The 12,814-nt window shown below is 37.5% G+C and overlaps 1 protein-coding gene across 2 annotated transcripts in view; it reads left to right on the top strand.

Annotated features, from left to right (window-relative positions):
- Positions 1 to 4,825: 4,825 nt before the first annotated feature.
- The window catches only part of rbm33a (RNA binding motif protein 33a), a 30,933-nt gene continuing 22,944 nt past the window's right edge, over positions 4,826 to 12,814 (top strand). For both annotated transcript variants that reach the window (XM_035536202.2, XM_035536201.2), the window contains exons 1-5: positions 4,826 to 4,991; positions 6,167 to 6,245; positions 7,531 to 7,579; positions 7,679 to 7,752; positions 9,347 to 9,626. In XM_035536202.2, coding sequence (XP_035392095.1) covers positions 4,973 to 4,991; positions 6,167 to 6,245; positions 7,531 to 7,579; positions 7,679 to 7,752; positions 9,347 to 9,626 — 501 coding nt within the window. In that variant the 5' untranslated portion in view covers positions 4,826 to 4,972. The remainder of the gene's footprint in view (positions 4,992 to 6,166; positions 6,246 to 7,530; positions 7,580 to 7,678; positions 7,753 to 9,346; positions 9,627 to 12,814) is intronic.

Here is a 12,814-nt window from a genome sequence, read left to right as displayed (position 1 = left end):
GAACAAAATCTCATCTCTGTAATGAAAATAATTCGAACCTTGTGTTTTTAAGTGTTAGTACATTTTTTTTCCAGAATCTGATTTTTACATATTAGTTTCTTAAAGTTATCTTCTGCTTTGTAAAAGTGTCGTTAGGCATTTCCTATATGAAAAGTTTTTAGTGTACTGTAGTTAAGCAGGAGATAAAATACTAACAGTATTTTTCATAAAGCATGTTGGATTTGTTGCCTATAAATTTGACCGGCCTTGCCTCATTTGTTAGCCTAACACTCGGAAAATGAGCTAATACTAACCTAACGTTAGCTAGGTTAGTATGTTGTGATGGAGTTTTTTTCCTAGAGCCGTGGTCATATTCATTAAAAACAAGGGAGGCTCAGTGCAACGGTATAATTATTCAGTTATCTAGTAAATACTATTAATACGTAATACGTTAGCTTACCATTTAGCTAGCTAGCCAGCTAACCGCTGAATCAATGTTATCTTTACTAATTAACTAGCTAGCTACCATTCTGTTACCTTTTGAGCTCTCAAATATCTACGCTCATTACACAATTTTATGTCGCTAAAATGCAGCAGTTTATTTTCACCCAAGAGTATAAATATCTGATCTAACGTAAGCAGGACCTTAGCGTTAGCTTGCTATGGTTCTGTGCGAGCCAAGTTAATTAGCTAGCATACATGCTAGCCTAGCTAAAACGCTAGCCTAACGAACTGTTTAGTTCACCAATACCTCAAATAAATTAATTCTACCTATATGCCTATACTCCGGCGCAAGCACTGTGTATATTAATGGACTTGCTGACTTGACAAATTAAGTAAAATTTGTACCAAACTATAAACTGGTAATGTTACTGGTGACATTAAAAGGTCACCTCTTGCCTTTTTTTTTTTTTTTTTTTTTAGCAATATAGGTTAGTCAAGCCGTGGTCTAACGTAGGTTAGCTAAGTTAAGTTACCCGAACCGGACAGGATTGACTTTGTTTTGGCTCTGGTGTTATACAACAGGCCTTGTAATAATCGATTTACTACTATGAAAAACGTGATCAACTAAACGATCTTTTTCTTACATTCCGTAAGAATCGAGTATAAATGGCTACCGAGAATCACGTGTGTGAAGTAGGCAGAACGATATTAAACAGTACATCTGGTAGCGTAGCTTTAAGTATTGTTTTTGTGTAAAATAACATAATAATAATTTTATACTCTGCAGCCTGGCTATTATCAAAGAAAACTATATCAATCAATCCCAGTGCTGTAAAAATAAGTGCCGATAAATTCTTAATAAATCAAAAGCTTAAAGGAGGCCTAAAGGAGAAACTTTAAATCATAACTACGTTTAAATATTCATGTTGTTTAATTAATTAAGCAAACATAGGTAAATGCCACTGAAGATTGGACAGTGCATGGTAATACCTGCAGACAGCAGCCAGACCCATTTGTTAGAGTTAACTGGTTGTCTTATTTTAGTGTCTTTAAAATGTTCCTTACCGGTCATGTGAGGACAAGCACAGCTCCATCTTAAATAAACAAGCGTTACCACAGGGGCCAACTAGTTAACTAGTTAGTAGGCCTACCTTAGTAAAAATTACATACTTACATAGTCAAGAGTTTATTACTTACCAGCATAATTAATATACTTGTACAAACATTGTCTAATGCTAAAAAAATTAAATGAATAGTACACCATAGGCTTTTATGTGATATAGGCCTATATGTTTTAATAAATACATTGATACATTTCAAAAAGCCATTTCAGATTTGATTATTTGTCCATTTGACCAAAACATATTGTTGCCTATTGTACTATATAACATAAAAGGTACCATACATTTTTCTCTTACTGTAATGCAATATGTTAGTATAGCCTAACCATAACCGTAAAGGTTCTCTCTGAAAATAAATACATGAACAAAATAGATGTATTTTTAATCTATGGGCATTTTGTCCTTTAAAAAATAAATGGAAACATGGCAACATAGTGCTGCCTTGTGTTCAGTTACTCAATGTTTACACCATTTTTGAGCACACAGTGCTACTTATGTATGCTTCTGTTACACAACTGTCTATTCACTCTAGGAGGGACTGAGAAACTTAAGTTCTTCAGGTTTGCTGCTTGTGAGCAGATTCAACATACATATCTTTTCTTAGCATCTCAGTATTTAGTATGAACAGGAAAGGGTTTAACTATCTTGTCAAAAAAACAAGATATATAGCCTATTGTAGAATTAATCAGTGAATCTTTTTAAAGGCCTACAACACTACACTACAATAAAAAAAGGGTATCATTATTTTGAGGGCTGTGGCTCTCAACAGAATCTATGATGCAAGTATGAACTGTTGGAAAAACTCTAAATCTTAGCAGAGAAAAAATATACTTAATTGAGACATTTTCATAGCATATTTGTTTGGACACTGGTACATAAATTTCATATGTATATAGAATATCACAATGACATTCCATATGAATTCATGATATTCCATATGATGATGGACTGGGGTCTAGATTTAGGTGGTCAACAAAATGTCTGTGATTTGGACCCTTTTGAATAGCAAGATGGTTCCAGAGCTTGGGTTTAAGTACACAAACTGTGCCTGACTTCTTACCACCTATAGACATTCAGTAGATTTGCACACATTGACAGCTTGACTGGTGGTATTGTCTTGTCTCCAGGAGTTAAAGAAATTATGCTCCACTGGTAGAGATGGCCCCAACAAGCCTGCTTCTCGTATAAGTGATCTAATGGTTGGGTTGAGCATTTTTATATTGCAGCTTATCTTCCACTGCTTTAATGCATGGTTTTCTCTTTGGCCAGGTCCACCTGCTTTTCTACCTGCTTGAGTATCTATGCCAATAGTACCCTTGGATAAAGTTGTGTTATCCTGGTGTGTCCCTGAGCTAAATCTTTATGCCATTGTGTTCAGGCCTCTAATTTGATCTAAGCGTTAAGAAGTATTAATAAAATTATGCTCTTTTAAAGTAGAATACAAAAATATTTGCTTTAATGACATTTGTGCTTTGACACAAACTAGTTTTGGTGCAATGTCTTAAAGTAGTAGCAGAAGAGACATTGTTCTTCCTCGTTATACCTTTAGTTGGTCCCTCAATTATAAACAAAGTTAATATTCTTCCCAAATGCTTGCCATAGAAAGTGAGTCTGAAGACAAGAGTTTGAGAAAAAACTAAAAAAGAAGACTATAGAATTTTAAAACTGGTTAGTTGGCTTGCAACATTTTATTTAAAATTGCTAAAGTGAATTCCCTGGTTGATTATTTCAGAACCAACTTACAGATGTTCATGTTTCGTTGTTTTTTGTGCACATTTGGAACAAATTAAAATATGTGACTCCAGATCTTTATAAGATGTAATCACTAATCCATATCCATTTTTCCAGGCAACATGCATGCTCTCCACTTTTCAGCAATGGGTCTTCAGTTAAATCTTTCATCTTTTGTATTCCTGCAGTGTATGTGAATTCACAGTCCTGCAGGAACCCTCTTTTCTCTGCCATATTAAAGCTGCTGGTTCTGATTCCCTCCACTGAGATCCTCCAAAGAATGGAAATTATTTATGTTGCCAAATTTTATCATTGAAAGTCCATCTGAAAGGGGTGTTATGTTTCATCCAATGCTTGATTGAAAACAATTTTATACAGTTGAATTTCAAACTGCAAAGCAGCTAGATACTGAAGCATTTTCACTCAAAAACTTCAGTCAGTGATCCTACTCTTGATCAGATAAGTATAAATATTTTAACATGATCATTACTAAAGGAATATAAGAAAAAATTATGACAACCAACTTTTTTTTGCAACTCAATTCTTAGTACAGCCAATGGTGCCTAGAGAATGTATACAATATTCAGATTTAATTTTATGCACTGCTTCTTTTAAAACATTACATTCACATTTCAGTCACTTCAGACATTCCACTATCCACAATTAATTTCAAAATTCAGTTTATAATTGTATAGGTTTACCATTTTCATCTTTCCTACCCATAGATCAAGTGATAAATGGAAAAATGAAATGAGCCAAAAATGTAAAATTTATTTTGCTTGGGCAGCCTAAAAGATGAACTTTTTCTGCTATTCACATACTAGTCTTGGTAATACAACTAAAATTCTAGTGGCACATATGGAACAAAATGGCAAAAAGGTATTGCCATTTCTTGAATCAAACTATAATTGATTTTTGACCAGTCATGGTATATGCTCCATAAAAAGTGATTTTTGAAACGTCTATTGATCTGTCATAACATTCTCCAAAGAATAAGAAGTGGCATTACAAAGCATATGAATTCCATAAGCCTGGCTCATGGTAAATTTAATTCGTTAAAAAAAAAAGGATGCTCTCCAAGACTACATTAAGAACACCATTTGTATGAACAGTAATGGCATAATATTCTAAGTGAACAAAAATACAGCACACCTTTTTTACATTGGACTTTTAAAAATGTTAAAAGTAAGATGATAATTAATACATTAAATGATTTATAACGACGGTGTCAAGTAACTGCAAAGACAGCTAAAGACGTCTTCGCTAGGCTATCCTTTTCCATTAAAAGCTCTTACAGCTGGAGGGAAACCAAGACATTTTATCTAAACGACAGGCTACAAAAAGTGCTTCCGATTTTGAAAAAGTCGTCGTGTAGTGAGTGTAATTTAAAATACGGGTAAACATTACTTTAAACTGTTGAAAGAATCAAACCTACCCTTCAGACTCGAAAGCCTCTTCGTTAAAATAGAATCCTCCATACAATTTTCGCGCTCGCCCCCACCCCCCTCTGCTTACCTAGCTAGCTACCCGAGATGCAAGGCGCCACTGACTGGTCTCCATGTTTGTTGAGTGTGGCTGATTAGGTGCTGTAGACATTTTTTTTTTGGTCCCAAACCCTTGCAGTTAACAAGTATAGGTTTCAATGCACCCATCGGTAATTTAGAGATAATAAAATTCTGAAGATATCATCTTGGGTTATGGCGGCCAATACCCGAGGTATGCTATCTAAAATCCTTGATTAAATAATCCATGTTAGCCAATTTGCCGTCCCGCTATGTAGCTAGCTATATCACTTATACCGGTAACTAGCTAGCTACGGTTACTGGTCTGCTATAGCTAAGCGATATTGATGCAATAGGCAAAAGTACAAAGTAAAAAAAAAAAAAAAAAGATACATTTTCTGTACATAAAAGCTCTTCGTACCCTACCTAGAGTTAGTCAAAAACCCAAATAGTGTACTCTCAGTACAACAGCTAACGTAAGATAGCAGGCTTGCTATTTACGATGTTATTGTAATTGTATAAGCGTCAACACCGTCTAATGACTGCTACTTGGGTAACTTAGGTACCCTTAACGCTAACTATTAACGCTAGCTATTGTTCGAGTCCATTACACATAACTAGCAAATGTCATGAACTCGCACTTTAACTTTAATAACCATATGAGAAACAATAGCTAGCTATCAAGCTAGGAAAGTTGAAACGTATCAAGTATTTATATACCTAGCACTGGTTTATTAAATTAGCTAGCTACGGAAGTTAGCTAGAGATAGCTAGCTAGGTAACATAGTTAGGCTAGCTAACCCATCTACCAAAACCATGGCTTGCCAGCGAGCGACCTAGCTAGGTTAGCTAACTGCAGAGACGCAGAAACAAGATTTCGAGGGAAAAAAAAAAGTGTTATAGCAACCAAGGCTATAATTAAACCAGGTAGTTATCTTATTGTACGTCGCAAGGTTATTTGGACATTTAGTCCAGTCAATTTAGTTTTGGTGGCTAATTCGCAACGTTAGCTAACCTAGCTGGCTAGTTGCAGTATTGAGTAGTTGCACTTGCTTCAACTTACACCTTGAGGCCTTGTGGTTAGTGAGCTAGAAGATTTTGTCCAACGTGGACTTATTCAGTTCCAAACAAAATAAGGACTCGCCTGATCAATACGGGTGCTTACAGTGCACGTCTGTCAGTATGTTCAACATCATGATTCTGTACACATATAACGTTATCACTCTGGAAACCTAGCTACTAGTTTCGCTGATTATTAGTTGACTAACATTAACTGCATCAGTCACCTAGCTAATTGATCTTAATTAGCCTCCGAATGGCATGTACTAGAGTTGAAGAATTGTAAAAGTGTTATTTAAGGCTTCATTTTCTTTTCGCTGTTCAAACCAGATGATGAATTTGATGAGTATGATAAACCGGGAGCTGAAAGGTCTAGGAGACGACGAGGAGAAGACGACGATCTGGACAGGTGAGTCCCGTGCGCCGTCCTGGTTGAGAAACTCCCATAATTTTATGATGCTGCATTTTGAAGTGAAAGTCAATTAGTGGAATACCGCTAGGTTTCTAGTGTATTCGGTTGCCCCTTTTGAAGGTAAAACGCATTACGAACCTACATAATTACAGTGTTTCTTTCTAGCGGTTAGTTTTCGTTAGCTAACGCTACATCAAAGCTTCCCTCGCATCTTTGGGAGTATAACCGAAATGTGCGCAAGTGTATGCAGTTGCAGGCGATTTTTGTGTCACGTTAAAAGCACCACCAGTCGAAAAGCAAACCATCTCTTCTGGCTTGTTTTCTATAGCACATTCAAAGTTTTTTCAGGTAAGGTTTTTTCATTACTCTTCATGAAGATTATGCGTGTGCAAGCACCACTACACCATGGAAGGGTGCACCACCATTCCTGACTGAGCTAAACCTTCCTGCAGGTTCATTGCGGTCATATAGGGGATTTGGTTTGCTTTCCTTAGCAGCATATGAGGAGTTTTGTTGGTCTTCTAAATCTTATCTTGACCTCCACCATTCCATTAATTGTCAGTTCTTAACATTTTGCACTGTAGAAACTTCACTGTAGAAAGGTGAAAACACTTGGCTATCTTGTAGCCTTCTCTTGCCTTTTGGGCATAAATTACCTTCATTGTAGGATTTGTACAGTTGCTTAGCCCATGGTTGCTGAGTGTTAACACAAGGTTTAAAGTGTTGGAGGATTTTATAAAGCTTGGAAATGTTAAGCTGACAGTTCCTAATTACAGTTGGTGACATGCCTAAGGACTGACTTGCTAATCAAGATTTGAACTTTGTCAAAAAAAGTTAACACTTTTATTCACTCATGCTAACTGAGTCAAATTGGGGTTTAAGAGATGTTTCCTTAGGACCTGAGTGAGAGAGATTGTTGTGAGGGGTAAATAAGATTTTGTGCTTTTGTCTTTTTTTAACCATTCTCTTTGCAAAACTTAGCAATTATTTGCTTGCATTTCATTTGGCCTTTTGGTTCAAAATCAAGCGAGTACACAGAAGATTTTTTGCTAGGTGGATGCATTCACATGCTTCACTTGATTCTATGCAATACTTACATATCTAAAAAAAATTAAAGCAAAACATTTTTTTTTTTAAATGATTGAATAAAGTAAAAGAGCAAAACTGTTGCCCAATTATAAATATTACTTGCAAAAGTAATACTTTTGATCACTACTGCAACTATTTGTAGGTGCTATCTGGAGCCTTGAATCTCCTAAATATTTAGTTTCTCCTTTCACAGTGATTTGGAAGGTGACTTGCTTGAGGAGGACTGGCTTTTGTCTAAGAAGGTACTGCATTACACTACGTCATGTTCAGTGACCATCTGTGGATTATTAGTAGAACTAATGTTCGTAATTACCACATTCTTCTGATTTTTTTCCTCCCAGAATGCATCAGAATTGTCAGATGAAGAGCTTAATGATGACCTGTTGCAAAGTGATGAGGAAGATCAGAACACAAGGTATTGATGTGTGCTGTTGTGAGCACGTCTACGTGAGCAGAACATCTTCTGGAGCAGTGTTGAAAATTCTTCCATTCCAAATAATGCAGCAAATGATTTTATATGAACAGCTCACTAAGAAAGCCCGAACCTGTTCAGTTCAAGGTGCTGTTTTACATTGAACCTGCCATAAATAAAACAGTTGTGCAAGTAAGTCATCCAACTAGTTAGTGAAAAAAGAAATTTTAATGATCATGCTAAGATAATTTTGAATTTCATTCTTTATACCACCATAGATAGGTGTGGTTCTGCTGATGACAAATGCATAATCAGAACAGAGGTAGTAGTTCACTAGATTATTTATTTAAAATTACATAGACCCTTGTATTTAAAATGACTAGAAGCAAGTGTATTTAACAGTTACATAAGAACATGAATGCAGCAAAGGAGCATCCTCTCTGGTTACCAGTTCCAATTCTGAGGACATGACACTACACAAGGAGAATGTAAAAGTAAACAGAAAAATGTGGCCCCCCTCACTGATGTTAGGTTCTATTCATTTGTTGTGCCCCTGGTGTATCTGCTGTTCTTTACCCAGCCACAGCAAGAGTAGAGCTGGTTTTGATCCTGCACTCTTGCATTTTCTTGTGTTTATTTCCTCCGGAAATCAATGCCTATATAAGATTCCTGACATTATATTACAATAGCAACAGTCTGCTGTTGCTTGCATCCAGTTGGTCAAAAACTGTGGTGGGGTACTTGCAACAATCACTTGAATGTTTTATGTGTTCAATATGCTCATCCCACAGACCAAGTTGTGCCTTGTGCTGTGACCTTTGTTAACCACTATTATATTGAATTTCTCTGTTCTGGCACCTTGAGATTTTTTTTCACTTAAATGAAAGGTGAATTGTGAATAAAATCTGTTCTTATTTCTAAGAGCATATCCCCATTACAGTGGGAGGGTGGAACCTCAGACTCGTGGGTAATCTGAAGATGGGATTGAATCGCTTCCTTCATTGGAGTTCACCAGAATAAATGGCTCATTTAGAATGCTTTAAGTAGAATGGCTTTTTATATTTTGTATCTCTTTTACCTTTTTTACTTCAATTTCATTGAATTGGTGTAATGCTTAATGTGGGAGATTATATGAAGAATTTGCCAGTTTTAGCAGAAATATCTAGTAATTTATATAGTTGTGGTTTGAGAGAAACTAAGGCAGATAGTACATCTTTGGTAGGGGTTCATGTTTTCAAACTGAATTACTAAAAGTGTTTTGTTAGTTGAGAAAGATGGAGGCTTATTTTCACCTAGCAGAGGACTGTTCTTCTAGAGAGTTCCATGCTACTTGTTTACTGCAGTTATTTCTAATCACAAAACACTAGCCTGCAAATGTTTTTGTCAAGTTTAAGTCTATTTTTAGGTTGGCAAAATAGTATAAACATTAATTACCAGCTGTGTAAAAGCAGAATCCATTTATTTGAAATCCAATAGGACAGTGCAAATGGTCTCGGACCACAGTGAGACACCCACATTTTCCTTTATGTTTTGCTGAGTATATTTCTGGTTGTCTTCCTCCAGAAGAAACAAATATGTATTTGTATGTTTGTTCCAGTGGTCAGGGTGAAGCAGTCAGTCTAAATGTGAGCTCAGGCCTCAGTACCTCCTACGACCTGCAGGGGAAAGAGCTTGACGAAGGGGATTACACAGGTGAGGGCTATGAACTGACTGAGGGAGAGCAAGGAGAAGGTTTCTCTCAGGAGGAGGAAGAGTACGGAGTAGACAAATATGGCCATGAGGAGGACATGGAGTACACCACAACACAGAATGATGAAGGGTATGAAGACGAGGTGCTGGACCTGCAGATCAATGAGCCCCTTGATGACGAATTTCAAGTAAGCATTTTACCTTTGGCTCCTTTTGATTTTTAAAAACAATAATTTTAAATATTTATTTATCAAACTTGTGTGCATGTAGGAACATTTTTACAAAATGGTTCTTTTTAAGGGAGGCTGGTCTAAAGGATTTGTTTTACATTACTTACTTCTTTTTTTTTTTTTTTTAGTGATCTCATTGTGAATTGTTGCCCTTACTTGTCCAGTAAACTAAAAGCTGTGAGTTCTAAGTGGCTAACAGTTATTTCTGTAAGTTTCCAGAATGATTGTGTATTGTTTGTCATAACGATTGGCTCTGTTAACCAATGAGCCTGTACAAAGCTAGACTGGCAGTGTTTTGAATTGATGGATTCTTATGTTTAAAATTCTCAGGCCATTTTCATTGTGGCCAAAGGTATTAGCACATACATTTAAAACCTATTCTGTTCAAATTGCTGCCATGCACTTTGCATTTGTGTGGTGTTTATCATGGTTAATGTGTGGATGCGATTGCTTTTTGACTTTGCACCTTGCCTGCACTGAAGCATCAACTATTGATCATATGGTGTGTGATTTGGAATGCTTACAGTGATCTTAAACATTTATTTTACCCTAAGACTCAACCATGGCTATGTTGATGCTGGCATAGCCTGTGAAATTCAATATAGCAGAAAATTCCTACTGTTATGCAATCACACATTGTCATATCTTTCAGCTTTTGTAGAGTTGATACTGAAGTGTCTTGGTAGATCTCCAAAGAGAGATCCTACACAGGCAATGTGAAACGGTGTATGTAAGGACAGCATAAGTAATTGCCTGGAGAGGCTGAAAAATGGACTCCTCCTGCCTACTATCAATGCACAGTCCCTGAAAGACAGACGAAATATCAGCTGCTACCCACAAGACTATCGGCATGCCTGTTTTTGGGCAGTCGCGGAGACTTGGTTGGATATCGTCATGTTCAGTGAGTGGAGCCCTCAAGGTTCTTTGTTTTTAGCTCCAAGCAGGATTTGCAGGAAAGGCTTTGAAAAGGTGGTGTCTGTCTCCTCATCAGGGATTAGTGGTGTCAGGCAGTTGTGGTGAGAGCAATTCATGTGGAGTTTGTCTCTCTCTGACCCTTTTACCTACCCAGGGAGTGTCCTCATACACTATATTGACAAAAATATTCACTCACACATTCAAATAATTGATTTCAAGTGTTCCAATCATTTCCATGGCCACAGGTGTATGAAACCAAGCGCCTAGGCTTGCAGACTGCTTTTACAAACATTTGTAAAAGAATGGGTCGCTCTCAGTAGCTCAGTGAATTGTAGCATGGTACCGTGATAAGAGGCCACCTGTGCAACAAAACCAGTCATGAAATTTCCTCACTACCAAATATTCCACAGTCAACTGTCAGTGGTGTTATAACAAAGTGGAAGCGATTGGGAACAGCAACTCGGCCACAAAGTGGTAGGCCACGTAAAATGACAGTGGGGTCAGCGGCTGCTGAGGCGCATAGTGCATAGAGGTCACCAACTTTCTGCAGTGTCAATCGCTACAGACCTCCAAACTTGATGTGGCCTTCATATTAGCTCAAGAACAGTGCGTAGAGATCTTCATGGAATGGGCTTCCATGGCTGAGCCGCTGCATCGAAGCCTTACATCACCAAGCACAATGCAAAGCATCTGATACAGTGATGTAAAGCACGCCACTACTGGACTCTAGAGCAGTGGAGACATGTTCTCTGGAGTGACGAATCACGCTTCTCCGTCTGGCAATCTGATGGACTGGGTTTGGCAGTTGCCAGGAGAACAGTACTTGTCTAACTGCATTGTGCCAAGTTTAAAGTGTGGTGGAGGGGGGGATTATGGTGCGTTTCTCAGTAGTTGGGCTTGGCCCCTTACTTCCAGTGAAAGGAAATGTTGATGCTTCAGCATACCGAGATATTTTGGACAATTTCATGCTCCCGGCTTTGTGGGAATAGTTTTGTGGGAATAGGCCCCTTCCTGCTCCAACATGACTGCGCACCAGTGCACAAAGCAAGGATCCATAAAGACATGGATGAGCAAGTTTGGTGTGGAAGAACTTGACTGGCCTGCACAGAGTCCTGACCTCAACTCATTAGAACAGCTTTCGGATGAATTGGAGTGGAAATTGCGACCCAGGCCTTCTTGTCCAACATCAGGGTCTGACCTCACAAATGTGCTTCTGGACAAGTGGTCAGAAATTCACGTGAACACACTCCTAAGCCTTGTGGAAAGCCTTCCCAGAAGAGTTGAAGCTGTTATGGCTGCAAAGGTTGGACAGACATCATATTAAACTGTATGGATTAAGATTGGGATGTCACTCACATTCATATGTGTGCGAAGGCAGATGATCCAATGCTTTTGGCAATATAGTGCATTTTCACCATGGTGTATATGTACACTTGAAGGCAAATATGATAGATTAAAAATTATTTCTGATGACTTTCACAGAAATTTGAGTCATTCACCTGATGCTCCCAATTTTTTTCTTAGAGATTTTAGTAACTGTTCTGTTAAGTACCTGTGCACATACTATAAGTATTATTGACTGCCCCACCAGGAGAAATTGGGCCCTAGATGTGTTATGGGACTGTCTGATACCTACACCGCATCTCTCTACACAGCATGTTCCCTATTTACATTTCAGTAGTAGTATAAAATATTGGTGTGTTTTTCATAATTGCATTGTAAATTGTGGAGATTATGGATTTAGGAATGATGTTTGAGTATAGACTCAAATGGGGACATTTTGGGAGCTTCCAGGGGAAAAAACAGAATTCATCCTTTTCACCTAGTGCTATAGTGGTAAATTACTTGCATGTTAATTGGAAATGTCACATTTTTCAAAAACCTGTATAAAGTTAGCCAAGGAATTTATAAAGGTCCCCTCTAGTTTTCATGCCTTTGTCCTCCCAATTAAGAAACTGTATCAAATTCTGAAACAGAATTACATTAAAGGAGAGCTGTCTTACACATGCTTTGTTTTATGTCCAATAAACAGATGCATTTGTTCCCATGCATAAAAAGAATATAAATACAAATGAGTTTTTGGTTAATTTAACTAGGGTAGTCTTTGATCCCAGAAAGGGGATGAGCTGAAGAGGGGTGTGGTTCAACTCTTTACTGTACTGTGGAACACCATCTAGCATCTACTACTTGTGGGTGAAACCCTGTCCATATAGAGCTAAATAGTAGGCCCA

The sequence above is a fragment of the Electrophorus electricus genome, chromosome 20 (genome assembly GCF_041902795.1).
Source record: "Electrophorus electricus isolate QZ-2024a chromosome 20, ASM4190279v1, whole genome shotgun sequence".
Classification (NCBI taxonomy): domain Eukaryota; kingdom Metazoa; phylum Chordata; class Actinopteri; order Gymnotiformes; family Gymnotidae; genus Electrophorus; species Electrophorus electricus.
The sequence above is the reverse complement of the archived record's forward strand: the minus strand, read 5'-3'. Positions and strand labels throughout refer to the sequence as shown.